The sequence below is a fragment of the Rana temporaria genome, chromosome 10 (assembly GCF_905171775.1).
Source record: "Rana temporaria chromosome 10, aRanTem1.1, whole genome shotgun sequence".
NCBI classification, from domain to species: domain Eukaryota; kingdom Metazoa; phylum Chordata; class Amphibia; order Anura; family Ranidae; genus Rana; species Rana temporaria.
The window spans coordinates 774000-796025 of record NC_053498.1 but is presented as its reverse complement, the minus strand read 5'-3'; the positions used below and the strand labels follow the sequence as shown (position 1 = coordinate 796025).

The following is a 22026-nucleotide window of genomic DNA, read 5'->3' as shown; positions in this document are numbered from 1 at the left end:
ACTTACACCACAGGGGGCCCTACTTACCACCACACACACCACAGGGGGCCCTACTTCCCATCACACACCACAGGGGGCCCTACTTACACCACAGGGGGCCCTACTTACACCACAGGGGGCCCTACTTACCATCACACACCACAGGGGGCCCTACTTACACCACAGGGGGCCCTACTTACCACCACACACCACAGGGGGCCCTACTTACACCACAGGGGGCCCTACTTACCACCACACACACCACAGGGGGCCCTACTTACCACCATACACCACAGGGGGCCCTACTTCCCATCACACACCACAGGGGGCCCTACTTCCCATCACACACCACAGGGGGCCCTACTTCCCATCACACACCACAGGGGGCCCTACTTCCCATCACACACCACAGGGGGCCCTACTTCCCATCACACACCACAGGGGGCCCTACTTCCCATCACACACCACAGGGGGCCCTACTTACCACCACACACCACAGGGGGCCCTACTTACCATCACACACCACAGGGGGCCCTACTTACCATCACACACCACAGGGGGCCCTACTTACCATCACACACCACAGGGGGCCCTACTTACCATCACACACCACAGGGGGCCCTACTTCCCATCACACACCACAGGGGGCCCTACTTCCCATCACACACCACAGGGGGCCCTACTTCCCATCACACACCACAGGGGGCCCTACTTCCCATCACACACCACAGGGGGCCCCACTTCCCATCACACACCACAGGGGGCCCCACTTCCCATCACACACCACAGGGGGCCCTACTTCCCATCACACACCACAGGGGGCCCTACTTACACCACAGGGGGCCCTACTTACCATCACACACCACAGGGGGCCCTACTTACCATCACACACCACAGGGGGCCCTACTTCCCATCACACACCACAGGGGGCCCTACTTCCCATCACACACCACAGGGGGCCCTACTTACCACCACACACCACAGGGGGCCCTACTTACCATCACACACCACAGGGGGCCCTACTTACCATCACACACCACAGGGGGCCCTACTTCCCATCACACACCACAGGGGGCCCTACTTACACCACAGGGGGCCCTACTTCCCATCACACACCACAGGGGGCCCTACTTACCACCACACACCACAGGGGGCCCTACTTCCCATCACACACCACAGGGGGCCCTACTTACACCACAGGGGGCCCTACTTCCCATCACACACCACAGGGGGCCCTACTTCCCATCACACACCACAGGGGGCCCTACTTACCACCACACACCACAGGGGGCCCTACTTACCACCACACACCACAGGGGGCCCTACTTCCCATCACACACCACAGGGGGCCCTACTTACACCACAGGGGGCCCTACTTCCCATCACACACCACAGGGGGCCCTACTTCCCATCACACACCACAGGGGGCCCTACTTACCACCACACACCACAGGGGGCCCTACTTACCACCACACACCACAGGGGGCCCTACTTACCATCACACACCACAGGGGGGCCTACTTCCCATCACACACCACAGGGGGCCCTACTTCCCATCACACACCACAGGGGGCCCTACTTCCCATCACACACCACAGGGGGCCCTACTTACCATCACACACCACAGGGGTCCCTACTTCCCATCACACACCACAGGGGGCCCTACTTCCCATCACACACCACAGGGGGCCCTACTTCCCATCACACACCACAGGGGGCCCTACTTACCACCACACACCACAGGGGGCCCTACTTACCATCACACACCACAGGGGGCCCTACTTACCACCACACACCACAGGGGGCTCTACTTCCCATCACACACCACAGGGGGCCCTACTTCCCATCACACACCACAGGGGGCCCTACTTCCCATCACACACCACAGGGGGCCCTACTTCCCATCACACACCACAGGGGGCCCTACTTCCCATCACACACCACAGGGGGCCCTACTTACCATCACACACCACAGGGGGCCCTACTTACCATCACACACCACAGGGGGCCCTACTTACACCACAGGGGGCCCTACTTCCCATCACACACCACAGGGGGCCCTACTTACACCACAGGGGGCCCTACTTACCATCACACACCACAGGGGGGCCTACTTCCCATCACACACCACAGGGGGCCCTACTTCCCATCACACACCACAGGGGGGCCTACTTCCCATCACACACCACAGGGGGCCCTACTTCCCATCACACACCACAGGGGGCCCTACTTCCCATCACACACCACAGGGGGCCCTACTTCCCATCACACACCACAGGGGGCCCTACTTACCACCACACACCACAGGGGGCCCCACTTCCCATCACACACCACAGGGGGCCCTACTTACCACCACACACACCACAGGGGGCCCTACTGATCAAAGTATGAATTCTCTGCACCACCTTACAGGTACCTCCTGCCTGCGTCCCGCCTGTAGTACCCCTCCCCCAAGTCTTCCATTCTATCACACACAGTGTGCAGAGCGCCACCTACCATCTGTGCCCGCAAGTACATCTGTGCCTGACTGGCACTCAGGCCTGGGGAAGAGGCATTTCCTAACAGAACGGCCTGCTGGGTAATTCCGGACGCCGGGGCGGAGCTGACAGTCTGCGGGCGCTGGATGATCTGAGGAGAGCCGGCCAGGCTAATCTGTAGAGGAGACATCAGTCAGACCTGTACACAGAGGGGGGGGGCACCCCGATACCCCCATACCCCACCCCTTCAGACCTGTACACAGGGGGGGGCACCCCGATACCCCCATACCCCACCCCTTCAGACCTGTACACAGAGGGGGGGGGCACCCCGATACCCCCATACCCCACCCCTTCAGACCTGTACACAGGGGGGGGGCACCCCGATACCCCCATACCCCACCCCTTCAGACCTGTACACAGAGGGGGGGGGGCACCCCGATACTGAACCCCCTCAGACCTGTACACAGAGGGGGGGGGGCACCCCGATACTAAACCCCCCTCAGACCTGTACACAGAGGGGGGGGGCACCCCGATACCCCACCCCTTCAGACCTGTACACAGAGGGGCACCCCGATACCCCCATACCCCACCCCTTCAGACCTGTACACAGAGGGGGGGGGGCACCCCGATACCCCCATACCCCACCCCTTCAGACCTGTACACAGAGGGGCACCCCGATACCCCACCCCCTCAGACCTATACACAGGAGGGGGCACCCCGATACCCCACCCCCTCAGACCTATACACAGGAGGGGGCACCCCGATACTGAACCCCCTCAGACCTGTACACAGAGGGGGGGGGCACCCCGATAATGAACACCAACAAACCCTGCCATACATACACCGCACACCATTACTGTATATATCATTGTGTGGGCTGCAGTGACATCTGGTGGCCAAACCCGGCATCTCCTGTATGGACCCCGAGCATCAGCCAGACTCTCATCAGCATGCTGGAAATTCTGTCCGACCAATAGGAAGGAAGAGACCGCCCCCCTGTCACCACATCACTACATAATAAGGGTCCCCCTTGGTAGGACTCACCGTTGTCACCTGGGAGGGACTCTGCTGGGAGGCGGTCACTGAAGGAGTCGCTCTGCTGACCGCCAGACCTGCCTGAGAAGAGAGAGAGTATAAAATACAGAGACCCGCCCCTCATCTACTGCCCCGCCCCCACGGAGACCCGCCCTTCATATACTGACCCGCCCCCAGAGAGACACGCCCTTCATATACTGCCCCACCCCCACAGAGACCCGCCCATCATATACTGACCCGCCCCCAGAGACACGCTCTTCATCTACTGCCCCGCCCCCAGAGAGACCCGCCCATCATATACTGCCCCGCCCCCAGAGAGACACGCTCTTCATCTACTGCCCCGCCCCCAGAGAGACCCACCCTTCATATACTGCCCCGCCCCCAGAGAGACCCGCCCTTCATATACTGCCCCGCCCCCAGAGAGACCCGCCCATCATATACTGACCCACCCCCACAGAGACCCGCCCATCATATACTGCCCCGCCCCCACAGAGACACGCCCTTCATATACTGCCCCACCCCCACAGAGACCCGCCCATCATATACTGCCCCGCCCCCACGGAGACACGCCCTTCATATACTGCCCCACCCCTGCGGAGACACGCCCTTCATATACTGCCCCACCCCCACGGAGACACGCCCTTCATATACTGCCCCGCCCCCACAGAGACACGCCCTTCATATACTGCCCCACCCCCACAGAGACCCGCCCATCATATACTGCCCCGCCCCCAGAGAGACCCGCCCATCATATACTGACCCGCCCCCACAGAGACACGCCCTTCATATACTGCCCCACCCCCACAGAGACCCGCCCATCATATACTGCCCCGCCCCCACGGAGACACGCCCTTCATATACTGCCCCACCCCTACAGAGACACGCCCTTTATATACTGCCCCACCCCCACGGAGACACGCCCTTCATATACTGCCCCGCCCCCACAGAGACACGCCCTTCATATACTGCCCCACCCCCACAGAGACCCGCCCATCATATACTGCCCCGCCCCCACGGAGACACGCCCTTCATATACTGCCACGCCCCCAGAGAGACCCGCCCTTCATATACTGCCACGCCCCCACAGAGACCCGCCGTTCATATACTACCCCACCCCCACAGAGAACCTCCCTTCATATACTACCCCACCCCTACAGAGGCCCGCCGTTCATATACTACCCCACGCCCACAGAGAACCTCCCTTCATATACTACCCCACCCCTACAGAGACACGCCCTTCATATACTGCCCCGCCCCCACAGAGACACGCCCTTCATATACTGCCCCACCCCCACAGAGACCCGCCCATCATATAATGCCCCGCCCCCCACGGAGACACGCCCTTCATATACTGCCCCGCCCCCACAGAGACACGCCCTTCATATACTGCCCCACCCCCACAGAGACCCGCCCATCATATAATGCCCCGCCCCCCACGGAGACACGCCCTTCATATACTGCCCCGCCCCCACGGAGACCCGCTCTTCATCTACTGCCCCGCCCCCAGAGAGACCCGCCCTTCATCTACTGCCCCGCCCCCAGAGAGACCCGCCCATCATATACTGCCCCGCCCCCACGGAGACCCGCCCATCATATACTGACCCGCCCCCAGAGAGACCCGCCCATCATATACTGACCCGCCCCCAGAGAGACCCGCCCATCATATACTGACCCGCCCCCAGAGAGACCCGCCCATCATATACTGACCCGCCCCACGGAGACACGCCCTTCATATACTGCCCCACCCCCACGGAGACACGCCCTTCATATACTGACCCGCCCATCATATACTGACCCGCCCCCAGAGAGACCCGCCCTTCATATACTGCCCCGCCCCCACGGAGACACGCCCTTCATATACTGCCCCGCCCCCACAGAGAGACCCGCCCTTCATACACTGCCCCGCCCCCACTGAGACACGCCCTTCATCTACTGCCGCGCCCCCAGAGAGCCCCGCCCTTCATATACTGCCCCTCCCCCGTGGAGACACGCCCTTCATATACTGCCCCGCCCCCACAGAGAGACCCGCCCTTCATATACTGCCCCGCCCCCACTGAGACACGCCCTTCATCTACTGCCACGCCCCCAGAGAGCCCCGCCCTTCATATACTGCCCCGCCCCCAGAGAGACCCGCCCTTCATATACTGACCCACCCCCACAGAGACCCGCCCTTCATATACTGCCCCGCCCCCAGAGAGACCCACCCATCATATACTGCCCCGCCCCCAGGGAGACCCACCCATCATATACTGACCCACCCCCACAGAGACCCGCCCTTCATATACTGCCCCGCCCCCAGAGAGACCCGCCCTTCATATACTGCCCCGCCCCCAGAGAGACCCGCCCATCATATACTGACCCGCCCCCACGGAGACACGCCCTTCATATACTGCCCCGCCCCCACAGAGAGACCCACCCATCATATACTGCCCCGCCCCCAGAGAGACCCGCCATTCATATACTGACCCGCCCCCGCGGAGACACGCCCTTCATATACTGCCCCACCCCCACAGAGATACCCGCCCTTCATATACTGACCCACCCCCAGAGAGACCCGCCCTTCATATACTGACCCACCCCCACAGAGACCCGCCCTTCATATACTGCCACGCCCCCAGAGAGACCCGCCCTTCATATACTGCCACGCCCCCACAGAGACCCGCCGTTCATATACTACCCCACCCCCACAGAGAACCTCCCTTCATATACTACCCCACCCCTACAGAGGCCCGCCGTTCATATACTACCCCACCCCCACAGAGAACCTCCCTTCATATACTGCCCCGCCCCCACAGAGACACGCCCTTCATATACTGACCCACCCCCACAGAGACCCACTCATCATATACTGCCCCGCCCCCAGAGAGACCCGCCCATCATATACTGACCCGCCCCCACGGAGACACGCCCTTCATATACTGCCCCGCCCCCACAGAGATACCCGCCCTTCATATACTGACCCACCCCCAGAGAGACCCGCCCTTCATATACTGACCCACCCCCACAGAGACCCGCCCTTCATATACTGCCACGCCCCCAGAGAGACCCGCCCTTCATATACTGCCACGCCCCCACAGAGACCCGCCGTTCATATACTACCCCACAGAGAGACCCTCCCATCATATACTGCCACGCCCCCAGAGAGACCCGCCCTTCATATACTGCCACGCCCCCACAGAGACCCGCCCTTCATATACTGCCCCACAGAGAGACCCTCCCATCATATACTGCCACGCCCCCAGAGAGACCCGCCCTTCATATACTGCCACGCCCCCACAGAGAACCGCCCTTCATATACTGCCACGCCCCCAGAGAGACCCGTCCTTCATATACTGCCCCACCCCCACAGAGACCCGTCCTTCATATACTGCCATAGCCCCTCCCCCGGTGTAGACACTCACCTGCTGTGCTGAGGCCAGGCTCTGGAGCTGAGTGCTGCTCAGGTGCTGCTGATGCTGTTGCAGAGCTGCGGTTTGCAGCATGAGGTGCTGCTGCTGTGCGGCGTACATCTGCTGCAGGTACTGCGCCGCCGTGCTGGGCTGCCGGCTCAGAGCTTGCTGAATCACCTGGAGGGAGGAAACAATCCCGTCACAGTCCGTAGCAACCGTCACAGCCCATAGCAACCACATCTTCCCGGGAGAAGAGACACAATCTGATTGGTTGTTCTATCCCCCCCCCCCCCACACACCTAGCTCTGTCCTGATTGGTTGTTATATCCCCCCACACAGACCTAGCTCTGTCCTGATTGGTTGTTATATCCCCCCCCCCCACAGACCTAGCTCTGTCCTGATTGGTTGTTATATCCCCCCCCCCCCACAGACCTAGCTCTGTCCTGATTGGTTGTTATATCCCCCCCCCCACAGACCTAGCTCTGTCCTGATTGGTTGTTATATCCCCCACACACACACCTAGCTCTGTCCTGATTGGTTGTTATATCCCCCCACACACACCTAGCTCTGTCCTGATTGGTTGTTATATCCCCCCCCCCCCCACACAGACCTAGCTCTGTCCTGATTGGTTGTTATATCCCCCCACACAGACCTAGGTCTGTCCTGATTGGTTGTTATATCCCCCCACACACAGACCTAGCTCTGTCCTGATTGGTTGTTATATCCCCCCCACACACACCTAGCTCTGTCCTGATTGGTTGTTATATCCCCCCCCCCCCCCACACAGACCTAGCTCTGTCCTGATTGGTTGTTATATCCCCCCACACAGACCTAGCTCTGTCCTGATTGGTTGTTATATCCCCCCACACACAGACCTAGCTCTGTCCTGATTGGTTGTTCTATCCCCCCCCCCACACACAGACCTAGCTCTGTCCTGATTGGTTGTTCTATCCCCCCCCCCCCACACACAGACCTAGCTCTGTCCTGATTGGTTGTTATATCCCCCCCCCCACACAGACCTAGCTCTGTCCTGATTGGTTGTTATATCCCCCCCCCCCACACAGACCTAGCTCTGTCCTGATTGGTTGTTATATCCCCCCCCACAGACCTAGCTCTGTCCTGATTGGTTGTTATATCCCCCCACACAGACCTAGCTCTGTCCTGATTGGTTGTTATATCCCCCCCCCCCCACAGACCTAGCTCTGTCCTGATTGGTTGTTATATCCCCCCCCCCCCACAGACCTAGCTCTGTCCTGATTGGTTGTTATATCCCCCCCCCCACAGACCTAGCTCTGTCCTGATTGGTTGTTATATCCCCCACACACACACCTAGCTCTGTCCTGATTGGTTGTTATATCCCCCCACACACACCTAGCTCTGTCCTGATTGGTTGTTATATCCCCCCCCCCCCACACAGACCTAGCTCTGTCCTGATTGGTTGTTATATCCCCCCACACAGACCTAGCTCTGTCCTGATTGGTTGTTATATCCCCCCACACACAGACCTAGCTCTGTCCTGATTGGTTGTTATATCCCCCCCACAGACCTAGCTCTGTCCTGATTGGTTGTTATATCCCCCCCCCCCCCACACAGACCTAGCTCTGTCCTGATTGGTTGTTATATCCCCCCACACAGACCTAGCTCTGTCCTGATTGGTTGTTATATCCCCCCACACACAGACCTAGCTCTGTCCTGATTGGTTGTTCTATCCCCCCCCCCACACACAGACCTAGCTCTGTCCTGATTGGTTGTTCTATCCCCCCCCCCCACACACAGACCTAGCTCTGTCCTGATTGGTTGTTATATCCCCCCCCCCACACAGACCTAGCTCTGTCCTGATTGGTTGTTATATCCCCCCCCCCCCACACAGACCTAGCTCTGTCCTGATTGGTTGTTATATCCCCCCACACAGACCTAGCTCTGTCCTGATTGGTTGTTATATCCCCCCACACAGACCTAGCTCTGTCCTGATTGGTTGTTATATCCCCCCCCCCCACACAGACCTAGCTCTGTCCTGATTGGTTGTTATATCCCCCCACACAGACCTAGCTCTGTCCTGATTGGTTGTTATATCCCCCCCCCCACAGACCTAGCTCTGTCCTCATTGGTTGTTATATCCCCCCACACAGACCTAGCTCTGTCCTGATTGGTTGTTATATCCCCCCCACACAGACCTAGCTCTGTCCTGATTGGTTGTTATATCCCCCCCCCCCACAGACCTAGCTCTGTCCTGATTGGTTGTTATATCCCCCCCCCACACAGACCTAGCTCTGTCCTGATTGGTTGTTATATCCCCCCCACACAGACCTAGCTCTGTCCTGATTGGTTGTTATATCCCCCCACACAGACCTAGCTCTGTCCTGATTGGTTGTTATATCCCCCCACACAGACCTAGCTCTGTCCTGATTGGTTGTTATATCCCCCCCCCACACAGACCTAGCTCTGTCCTGATTGGTTGTTATATCCCCCCACACAGACCTAGCTCTGTCCTGATTGGTTGTTATATCCCCCCCACACAGACCTAGCTCTGTCCTGATTGGTTGTTATATCCCCCCCCACACAGACCTAGCTCTGTCCTGATTGGTTGTTATATCCCCCCACACAGACCTAGCTCTGTCCTGATTGGTTGTTATATCCCCCCCACACAGACCTAGCTCTGTCCTGATTGGTTGTTATATCCCCCCCCCCCACACAGACCTAGCTCTGTCCTGATTGGTTGTTATATCCCCCCACACAGACCTAGCTCTGTCCTGATTGGTTGTTATATCCCCCCACACAGACCTAGCTCTGTCCTGATTGGTTGTTATATCCCCCCCCCCCCCACAGACCTAGCTCTGTCCTGATTGGTTGTTATATCCCCCCCCCCCCCACAGACCTAGCTCTGTCCTGATTGGTTGTTATATCCCCCCCCACACACACCTAGCTCTGTCCTGATTGGTTGTTATATCCCCCCACACAGACCTAGCTCTGTCCTGATTGGTTGTTATATCCCCCCCACAGACCTAGCTCTGTCCTGATTGGTTGTTATATCCCCCCACACAGACCTAGCTCTGTCCTGATTGGTTGTTATATCCCCCCCCCCCACACAGACCTAGCTCTGTCCTGATTGGCTGTTATATCCCCCCACACAGACCTAGCTCTGTCCTGATTGGTTGTTATATCCCCCCCCCACACAGACCTAGCTCTGTCCTGATTGGTTGTTATATCCCCCCCCACACAGACCTAGCTCTGTCCTGATTGGTTGTTATATCCCCCCCCACACAGACCTAGCTCTGTCCTGATTGGCTGTTATATCCCCCCACACAGACCTAGCTCTGTCCTGATTGGTTGTTATATCCCCCCCCCACACAGACCTAGCTCTGTCCTGATTGGTTGTTATATCCCCCCCCACACAGACCTAGCTCTGTCCTGATTGGAGGCGGAATGTGTTTGAATAGAGAATAATTGTCCGTCCATCCTGTGAGGTCAGAGGTCAGGGGGGAGGGGTGAACTCCGATGTCATCAATCACCGGCCTCCCCTCCCCCTCTCTGACAGATCTTCCATCATCCCTGACACCAGCCTGAGTGCCGAGAGACCGAGCCGAGAATGTCCGGACAGAGACACCCCGCAAGGCGTCCGGCCAGAGACACCCCGCAACGCGTCCGGACAGAGACACCCCGCAACGCGTCCGGACAGAGACACCCCGCAACGCGTCCGGACAGAGACACCCCGCAACGCGTCCGGACAGAGACACCCCGCAACGCGTCCGGACAGAGACACCCCGCAAGGCGTCCGGACAGAGACACCCCGCAACGCGTCCGGACAGAGACACCCCGCAACGCGTCCGGACAGAGACACCCCGCAAGGCGTCCGGCCAGAGACACCCCGCAACGCGTCCGGACAGAGACACCCCGCAACGCGTCCGGACAGAGACACCCCGCAACGCGTCCGGACAGAGACACCCCGCAACGCGTCCGGACAGAGACACCCCGCAACGCGTCCGGACAGAGACACCCCGCAAGGCGTCCGGACAGAGACACCCCGCAACGCGTCCGGACAGAGACACCCCGCAACGTGTCCGGACAGAGACACCCCGCAACGCGTCCGGCCAGAGACACCCCGCAAGGCGTCCGGACAGAGATACCCCGCAAGGCGTCCGGCCAGAGACACCCCGCAACGCATCCGGCCAGAGACACCCCGCAACGCGTCCGGACAGAGACACCCCGCAACGCGTCCGGACAGAGACACCCCGCAACGCGTCCGGACAGAGACACCCCGCAACGCGTCCGGACAGAGACACCCCGCAACGTGTCCGGACAGAGACACCCAGCACCCCGCAATGTGCCCGGCCAGAGACACCCAGCACCCCGCAATGTGCCCGGCCAGAGACACCCAACACCCCGCAATGTGCCCGGCCAGAGACACCCCGCACCCCGCAATGTGCCCGGCCAGAGACACCCAGCACCCCGAAATGCATCCGGCCAGAGACACCCCGCACCCCGCAATGTGCCCGGCCAGAGACACCCAGCACCCCGCAATGTGCCCGGCCAGAGACACCCAGCACCCCGCAATGCATCCGGCCAGAGACACCCAGCACCCCGCAATGCATCCGGCCAGAGACACCCAGCACCCCGCAATGTGCCCGGCCAGAGACACCCAGCACCCCGCAATGTGCCCGGCCAGAGACACCCAGCACCCCGCAATGTGCCCGGCCAGAGACACCCAGCACCCCGCAATGTGCCCGGCCAGAGACACCCAGCACCCCGCAATGTGCCCGGCCAGAGACACCCAGCACCCCGCAATGCATCCGGCCAGAGACACCCAGCACCCCGCAATGTGCCCGGCCAGAGACACCCAGCACCCCGCAATGCATCCAGCCAGAGACACCCAGCACCCCGCAATGTGCCCGGCCAGAGACACCCAGCACCCCGCAATGCATCCAGCCAGAGACACCCAGCAGCCCGCAATGTGCCCGGCCAGAGACACCCAGCACCCCGCAATGTGCCCGGCCAGAGACACCCAGCACCCCGCAATGTGCCCGGCCAGAGACACCCAGCACCCCGCAATGTGCCCGGCCAGAGACACCCAGCACCCCGCAATGTGCCCGGCCAGAGACACCCCGCACCCCGCAATGTGCCCGGCCAGAGACACCCAGCACCCCGCAATGCATCCGGCCAGAGACACCCAGCACCCCGCAATGTGCCCGGCCAGAGACACCCAGCACCCCGCAATGTGCCCGGCCAGAGACACCCAGCACCCCGCAATGTGCCTGGCCAGAGACACCCAGCACCCCGCAATGTGCCCGGCCAGAGACACCCAGCACCCCGCAATGTGCCCGGCCAGAGACACCCAGCACCCCGCAATGTGCCCGGCCAGAGACACCCAGCACCCCGCAATGTGCCCGGCCAGAGACACCCCGCACCCCGCAATGTGCCCGGCCAGAGACACCCAGCACCCCGCAATGCATCCAGCCAGAGACACCCAGCACCCCGCAATGCATCCAGCCAGAGACACCCAGCACCCCGCAATGTGCCCGGCCAGAGACACCCAGCACCCCGCAATGTGCCCGGCCAGAGACACCCAGCACCCCGCAATGTGCCCGGCCAGAGACACCCAGCACCCCGCAATGTGCCTGGCCAGAGACACCCAGCACCCCGCCATGTGCCCGGCCAGAGACACCCCGCAGCCCGCAATGTGCCCGGCCAGAGACACCCCGCACCCCGCAATGTGCCCGGCCAGAGACACCCCGCAATGTGCCCGGCCAGAGACACCCCGCACCCCGCAATGTGCCCGGCCAGAGACACCCCGCAATGTGCCCGGCCAGAGACACCCAGCACCCCGCAATGTGCCCGGCCAGAGACACCCAGCACCCCGCAATGTGCCCGGCCAGAGACACCCCGCAATGTGCCTGGCCAGAGACACCCCGCACCCCGCAATGTGCCCGGCCAGAGACACCCAGCACCCCGCAATGTGCCCGGCCAGAGACACCCAACACCCCGCAATGTGCCCGGCCAGAGACACCCAACAACACATCTAGCTAGGGACACCCACACTGCCCACTATCCACCACACCCCTTCTACCCCATCCCCCACCCAGCGTGTACTCACCTCTTCTGGACCTGGTAGTAGGTTGGGAATATTTTTCTTGTACTGACAGAGAATCCCGGACACCTCTGACCTCCTCTTCTGACCAGACAAAGTGCCGAGAGGAAGAGGGTGGAGATCCCAGAGCAGCTCAGCAACTGCCAATCAGCATTGTCCATCCATGAAGGGGCCCCGTATGTGAAAGAGCCGAGGACAAAAGTCCCAACAACTACAATACATGGTGTCATGTGACCGGCCCGGCCCCCAAATGTGCCCATCAGATCTGTACACACCCACAGCTTACAGAGACCCCCAACCCGGCTATCCTTCCTCCCCATACATGATCCCCGGAGACACCCCCCAACCCGGCTATCCTTCCTCCCCATACATGATCCCCCACAACCCGGCTATCCTTCCTCCCCATACATGATCCCCCACAATCCGGCTATCCTTCCTCCTACATGACCCCCGGAGACACCCCCCAACCCGGCTATCCTTCCTCATACCCCCAACCCGGCTATCCTTCCTCATACATGACTCCCGGAGACACCCCCCAACCCGGCTATCCTTCCTCCTCATACATGATCCCCCCCAACCCGGCTATCCTTCCTCCTACATGATCCCCGGAGACACCCCCCAACCCGGCTATCCTTCCTCCTCATACATGATCCCCGGAGACACCCCCCAACCCGGCTATCCTTCCTCCTCATACATGATCCCCGGAGACACCCCCCAACCCGGCTATCCTTCCTCCTACATGATCCCCGGAGACACCCCCCAACCCGGCTATCCTTCCCCCTCATACATGATCCCAGGAGACACCCCCCAACCCGGCTATCCTTCCTCCTACATGATCCCCGGAGACACCCCCCAACCCGGCTATCCTTCCTCCTCATACATGATCCCCGGAGACACCCCCCAACCCGGCTATCCTTCCTCCTACATGATCCCCGGAGACACCCCCCAACCCGGCTATCCTTCCTCCTCATACATGATCCCCGGAGACACCCCCCAACCCGGCTATCCTTCCTCATACATGATCCCCGGAGACACCCCCCAACCCGGCTATCCTTCCTCCTCATACATGATCCCCGGAGACCCCCCCCAACCCGGCTATCCTTCCTCCTACATGATCCCCGGAGACACCCCCCAACCCGGCTATCCTTCCTCATACATGATCCCCGGAGACACCCCCCAATCCGGGGTGTACCCCAACCCGGCTATCCTTCCTCATACATGATCCCCGGAGACACCCCCCAACCCGGCTATCCTTCCTCCTCATACATGATCCCCGGAGACACCCCCCAACCCGGCTATCCTTCCTCCTACATGATCCCCGGAGACACCCCCCAACCCGGCTATCCTTCCTCCTACATGATCCCCGGAGACACCCCCCAACCCGGCTATCCTTCCTCCTACATGATCCCCGGAGACACCCCCCAACCCGGCTATCCTTCCTCCTACATGATCCCCGGAGACACCCCCCAACCCGGCTATCCTTCCTCCTACATGATCCCCGGAGACACCCCCCAACCCGGCTATCCTTCCTCCTACATGATCCCCGGAGACACCCCCCAACCCGGCTATCCTTCCTCCTCATACATGATCCCCGGAGACACCCCCCAACCCGGCTATCCTTCCTCCTACATGATCCCCGGAGACACCCCCCAACCCGGCTATCCTTCCTCCTCATACATGATCCCCGGAGACACCCCCCAACCCGGCTATCCTTCCTCATACATGATCCCCCCCAACCCGGCTATCCTTCCTCATACATGATCCCCGGAGACACCCCCCAATCCGGGGTGTACCCCAACCCGGCTATCCTTCCTCATACATGATCCCCGGAGACACCCCCCAACCCGGCTATCCTTCCTCCTCATACATGATCCCCGGAGACACCCCCCAACCCGGCTATCCTTCCTCCTACATGATCCCCGGAGACACCCCCCAACCCGGCTATCCTTCCTCCTACATGATCCCCGGAGACACCCCCCAACCCGGCTATCCTTCCTCCTACATGATCCCCGGAGACACCCCCCAACCCGGCTATCCTTCCTCCTACATGATCCCCGGAGACACCCCCCAACCCGGCTATCCTTCCTCATACATGATCCCCGGAGACACCCCCCAACCCGGCTATCCTTTCTCCTCATACATGATCCCCCACAATCCGGGGTGTACCCCAACCCGGCTATCCTTCCTCATACATGATCCCTGGAGATACCCCCCAATCCGGGGTGTACCCCAACCCGGCTATCCTTCCTCCTCATACATGATCCCGGAGACACCCCCCAACCCGGCCATCCTTCCTCCTCATACATGATCCCCGAAGACACCCCCCAATCTGGCTATCCTTCCTCCTCATACATGATCCCCCACAATCCGGGGTGTACCCCAACCCGGCTATCCTTCCTCCTCACACATGATCCCCCACAATCCGGGGTGTACCCCAACCTGGCTATCCTTCCTCCTCATACATGATCCCCGGAGACACCCCACAATCTACAATCCGGGGTGTACCCCAATCCCACTATCTTTCCTCCTCATACATGATCCCCGGAGACACCCCACAATCTACAATCCGGGGTGTACCCCAATCCCACTATCCTTCCTCCTCATACATGACTCCGGAGACACCCCACAATCTACAATCCGGGGTGTACCCCAATCCCACTATCCTTCCTCCTCATACATGATCCCCTGAGACACCCCACAATCTACAATCCGGGGTTTACCCCAATCCCACTATCCTTCCTCCTCATACATGATCCCCGGAGACACCCCACAATCTACAATCCGGGGTGTACCCCAATCCCACTATCCTTCCTCCTCATACATGATCCCCGGAGACACCCCACAATCTACAATCCGGGGTTTACCCCAATCCCACTATCCTTCCTCCTCATACATGACTCCGGAGACACCCCACAATCTACAATCCGGGGTGTACCCCAATCCCGCTATCCTTCCTCCTCATACATGACTCCGGAGACACCCCACAATCTACAATCCGGGGTGTACCCCAATCCCACTATCCTTCCTCCTCATACATGATCCCCGGAGACACCCCACAATCTACAATCCGGGGTGTACCCCAATCCCACTATCCTTCCTCCTCATACATGACTCCGGAGACACCCCACAATCTACAATCCGGGGTGTACCCCAATCCCGCTATCCTTCCTCCTCATACATGATCCCCGGAGACACCCCACAATCTACAATCCGGGGTGTACCCCAATCCCACTATCCTTCCTCCTCATACATGATCCCCGGAGACACCCCACAATCTACAATCCGGGGTTTACCCCAATCCCACTATCCTTCCTCCTCATACATGATCCCCGGAGACACCCCACAATCTACAATCCGGGGTGTACCCCAATCCCACTATCCTTCCTCCTCATACATGATCCCCGGAGACACCCCACAATCTACAATCCGGGGTGTACCCCAATCCCACTATCCTTCCTCCTCATACATGACTCCGGAGACACCCCACAATCTACAATCCGGGGTGTACCCCAATCCCACTATCCTTCCTCCTCATACATGATCCCCGGAGACACCCCACAATCTACAATCCGGGGTGTACCCCAATCCCACTATCCTTCCTCCTCATACATGACTCCGGAGACACCCCACAATCTACAATCCGGGGTGTACCCCAATCCCACTATCCTTCCTCCTCATACATGATCCCCGGAGACACCCCACAATCTACAATCCGGGGTGTACCCCAATCCCACTATCCTTCCTCCTCATACATGACTCCGGAGACACCCCACAATCTACAATCCGGGGTGTACCCCAATCCCACTATCCTTCCTCCTCATACATGATCCCCGGAGACACCCCACAATCTACAATCCGGGGTGTACCCCAATCCCACTATCCTTCCTCCTCATACATGATCCCCGGAGACACCCCACAATCTACAATCCGGGGTGTACCCCAATCCCACTATCCTTCCTCCTCATACATGATCCCCGGAGACACCCCACAATCTACAATCCGGGGTGTACCCCAATCCCACTATCCTTCCTCCTCATACATGACTCCGGAGACACCCCACAATCTACAATCCGGGGTGTACCCCAATCCCACTATCCTTCCTCCTCATACATGACTCCGGAGACACCCCACAATCTACAATCCGGGGTGTACCCCAATCCCACTATCCTTCCTCCTCATACATGACTCCGGAGACACCCCACAATCTACAATCCGGGGTGTACCCCAATCCCACTATCCTTCCTCCTCATTAGAGATGAGCTTTGTGTTCGTCGAATTGCGAATGTTACGGGCCATTCGCGCCAAATTCAAGTGGCGTGTCACAGCCCATAATTTACAGCGGCATCGCAGTGCATTGCTGGCTAATGATTGGCCAAGCATGCACTATGACCCGCATGCTTGGCCAATCACAGCGCCGCCTGTACAGAGAGCCCTTATTGGCCAAAGCCAGGGTGGCTTTGGCCAATTATGCCTCAGGGAATTTAGTACACGCCCCACACTATATAAGGCCGCCTCCATGGCGGCCTTGTGTAGTGTGTTGCGGCAGGGGTTAAAGACAGAGAGAGAGAGACAGAGAGAGACATTTTAATTGAGTTAGATAGAGCAGGCCGGATTCAGAGAGCAGTTACGATGGCGTATCTTCGGATCTGAGTGTGCGGGGTCGTATCAGTTACGCATAGATTTCCCTAAGATCCGACCAGCGTAAGTGTCTTACACCGTCGTATCTAAGGGCTGCATATTTACGCTGGCCGCTAGGTGGCGCTTCCGTAGATTTACACGAGGAATATTTAAATTAGGTAGATACACCGATTCAGAAACGTACGTCCGCCCGGCGCATTTTTTTACGTCGTTTACGTTAGACTTTTTTCCGCGTAAAGTTCCCCCTGCTATATGAGGCGTATCCTATGTTAAGTATGGACGTCGTTCCTGCGTCAAATTTTGAAAATTTGACGTCGTTTGCGTAAGTCGTTTGTGAATAGGGCTGTACGTAAGTTACGTTCACGTCTAAAGCATTGACGTTTTGCGGCGTAATTTCGAGCATGCGCACTCGTTTTTTTTCACGAACGGCACATGTGGCGTTCGTAAAAAACTTCAAATACGCGGGGTCACATGTAATTTAAATAAAACACGCCCACATCATCCACATTTGAATTAGGCGGGCTTACGCCGGACCACATACATTACGCCGCCGTAACTTAGGGCGCAAGTTCTTTCTGAATACGGAACTTGCGCCCTAATTTACGGCGGCGTAACGTATCTGAGTTACGTTACGCCCACCAATAGATACACCAATGTATCTGAATCCGGGCCTGAGTGTGTAGAGGATATATATGCATCCCAGGTGTTGTATATATATTTATACACTGTATAGTTTAGCTAGATCAGCTATTCCTAATTTACTTACAGGCAGGCAGGTGATTGTGCTAGCTGCAGTATTTTACTTAGTGTCATTTGCACAGTGTGCAGCTACATCTCCCTGCAGGCCATTAGTATGTCTGGAAGGACAACAAGGAGAGGCAGAGAGTCACGAGCCGATAAAAGAGGGCAAGCAGGCTCTGCGTCTAGAAGCAACAGTGCTGGTCGTGGACACGGTGCATCCTCATCAGCACGGGGCCGTGGGACACGTTCGTCCTTTTTTTAGGCAGCTGGCCGTGTTGAGCCGCAACATGCCGAATACTTGGTAGAGTGGATGACCAAGCCGTCCTCATCCTCTCTCACCCAGGCTCAGGGTACTTTGTCTGGCAAAGCTGCTGCCAAAGCGGCCTCTACCCTCTGCTCAATGGCATCAGTCACTCCTTCCCTAGCCCCACCATGTCCTCCTGAGGAGTCCCCTGAACTTTTTGACCACAGTGTTGGGTACATGCTGCATGAGGATGCGCAGCATTTTGAAGGCTCAGATGATGGTACCCAGCTTGAAGAAGGCAGTAACGTGAGCCCAGAGAGAGGGGGTGCCCAAGAAGGACAGCAATCTGGCAGTCATGTTCCCCCAGCTGCAGCATACTGCCAGGTTTTCTACAGTGATGAGGAGGGATGATGAGGTCACTGACTCTACGTGGGTGCCTGATAGGAGAGGAGGAGGAGGCACATCTCCAAAGAGGCAGGATGCCCTCCAGGGGCCAGCTTAAGGGCAGCACACCGACTGCATCACACTGCAGAGCTCCGCATGTGCAGGGCACTGCTGTCTCTCTGCGTTATTCCAAAAGTTCTTTGGTGTGGGCCTTTTTTGAGACATGTGCATCAGATCGCACCGTTGCTATTTGCAACATATGTCTCAAGCTTATCTTGAGTGGCCAAAACATCACCCGCTTGGGCACCACATGCTTGACCAGACATATGTTGACCTGCCATGCAGTTTGTTGGCAAGCATACCTGAAAGACCCACACCAAAGAACAAAGCGGACCTCCCCTTGCCCCTCATCAGCTGGGATCTCCAACCCCACTAGACCCTCATTCCTCTCAGAAGCCTGCACTGATAGTACTGAAGGTGTAGAATTAGGTGTGTCACAGCCAAGTACTTGCGGGCAATCTACTATCGGTACACCAACGGCAGATTGTACCAGGCAAATTTCCCTGCCCCAGCTGCTGCAGCGCCGAAAGAAGTTCTCTCCCAGCCATCCACATGCCCAGCGGTTGAATGCTAGCTTAGCGAAATTGCTAGCACTTCAACTGCTGCCTTTTCAGTTGGTAGATTCTGCCCCCTTACGTGAGTTTGTGGAATGTGCGGTACCTCAGTGGCAAGTTCCCAAACGCCTCTTTCTCACGGAAGGCGATTCCAGCTCTCTACCGGCATGTGGAAGGCAATGTCCATGCCTCGCTGGACAGGGCGGTCAGTGGTAAGGTGCATATTACCGCTGACTCATGGTCCAGCAGGCATGGACAGGGACGTTACCTCTCTTTCACGGCGCATTGGGTGACTCTGCTGGCAGCTGGGAAGGATGCAGGACAAGGTACAGTAGTGTTGGAGGTTATTCTGCCACCACGCCTCCAAAATGCTACTACTGGTGATTGTGACACACCTCTCTCCTACACCCCATCCTCTTCTTCCTCCGTGGCCTCTTCCTGTGCTGATTTGTCCCCGGAACCAGCGGTGCTCCGTAGGCGTTCAAGGAGCTACGCAGGCAAAAAGATGCCATGCGGTGCTAGAGCTGGTGTGCTTGGGGGACAGGAGCCACACTGGGCCAGAGGTTCTGTCAGCTCTGCAGGGGCAGGCTCAGAGGTGGTTGACGCCACGCCAGCTTAAGCCAGGAATGGTGGTTTGCGACAAAGGCACCAACCTCCTCTCTGCCCTGCGACAGGGACAACTGATCCATGTGCCCTGTTTTGCTCACGTCCTTAACTTGGTGGTGCAGCGGTTCTTGGGCAGGTATCCGGGCTTACAGGATGTCCTGAAGCAGGCCAGGAAACTCTGTGTGCATTTCCGACGGTCATATAATGCCAGTCCTCGGCTGGCTGACCTCCAAAAGGAATACAACCTGCCCAAGAACCGCCTAATCTGTGACATGCCCACCAGGTGGAACTCTACGTTGGCCATGCTGCAGCAGCTGCATACACAGCAGAGGGCCATCAATGAGCCGTCTGACCGATGCGTTCAGACAATTTTTTAGTCCGCAGCCCTAAGGTATGACCGGTTCCAGCAACCATCGCCAGCGTCTGTTTTACATGGTGCGGGAGTACCTAGGGGCAAGATCAGACTTGGACACCTTCCCACCGAAAATCCTCTGGGTTACTGGGTCTTGAGGATGGATCACTGGCCAGAGCTTGCACAGTACGCAATTGAGCTACTGGCTTGTCCTGCATCCAGTGTTCTTTCAGAACGCACATTCAGTGCTGCTGGAGGCTTTGTAACCGATCACAGGGTGCGCCTCTCCACCGACTCGGTTGATCGACTGACCTTCATAAAAATGAATCAGGCTTGAATCACCACCGGCTACCAAGCACCTGATGCTGATGTAACTGAATAGCTTTTTTTTTCAATTGTCAGATACCTTGAAGACTGCGTATGCTGAGTGACTGTCCTGTTATGCTGACTGAATATCCTTTTCCTCCTCAATGATCATGCTGATAGCTTGTAAGAACATTGTTGGTTCTGGGCACCGCTAGCAGTGCCTAAGGCCCAATTTTTCTGCCCCTGTTCAACAATGGCATGTAATTACAATTCTTGATCTAATAGTTCACAGCAGGGCGTTCCAGCGCCCACCAAGACTAACTGTGAGGGCTTACAGTGTTGTGGCAACACCAACACCTAGGGCCCAAATCTCTGCAGAGTATATAGGGTAGGCCCCTACTTTCCAACATCCAACTTACAAACGACTCCTACTTGCAAACGGAAGGAGACAACAGGAAGTGAGAGGAAATCTCCCCCTAGGAAGGGAAATTCTCTTCTGTAAGAGGTGTCTCCTGTCCACTGATGCTTTATCACCAATCCTTGTTTCACAAAATAATTGGGACAGAAAGTGAGGTGAAATCTTCTGAACAGATGCACACAGACAGCAAAACAAATGTTACATCGGTGATAACCCTTCTCTATGTTTTCAGAAAAGCTTAAAAAAAGATTTTATGGCTGGAGCTACACTTTAAAGAAGTACCAGTTCACAATTACAAACAGATTCTACTTAAAGGGGTTGTAAAGGGAAACATTTTTTTCGCTAAATCTCTTCCTTTACCTGATGCTGCGTACACACGATCATTTTTCGGCATAAAAAAACGACGTTTTTAAAAACGTCATTTAAAATCATCGTGTGTGGGCTTCACATCGTTTTTCATCTTCTGAAAAACGACAAAAAAGAAATTCGAGCATGCTGCATTTTTTAATGTCGTTTTTCAAAATGTCATTTTTCGTGTTGTAAAAAATGATGGTGTGTGGGCAAAAAACGACGTTTTAAACCCGCGCATGCTCAGAAGCAAGTTATGAGACGGGAGCGCTCGTTCTGGTAAAACTACCGTTCATAATGGAGATCGCACATTCATCGCGCTGTAACAGACAGAAAAGCGCGAATCGTCTTTTACTAACAAGGAATCAGCTAAAAGCAGCTCAAAGGTGAATAGAACTTCCCCTTTAGAGTGC

The 22026-nt window shown here is 57.6% G+C and overlaps 1 protein-coding gene across 3 annotated transcripts in view; it reads right to left on the bottom strand.

The window, feature by feature from the left end:
• The window catches only part of PHC2 (polyhomeotic homolog 2), a 76916-nt gene that overhangs the window by 41057 nt on the left and 13833 nt on the right, over positions 1–22026 (bottom strand). For 2 of the 3 annotated variants that reach the window (XM_040327001.1, XM_040327002.1), the window contains exons 3-5: positions 6893–7057; positions 3501–3572; positions 2476–2631 (exon numbers count right to left, since the gene is read on the bottom strand). In XM_040327001.1, the coding sequence (XP_040182935.1) occupies positions 2476–2631; positions 3501–3572; positions 6893–7057 (393 nt within the window). Of the gene's footprint in view, positions 1–2475; positions 2632–3500; positions 3573–6892; positions 7058–12968; positions 13130–22026 lie in introns of those variants that run through there. The other variant, XM_040327003.1, reaches the window with a different exon arrangement.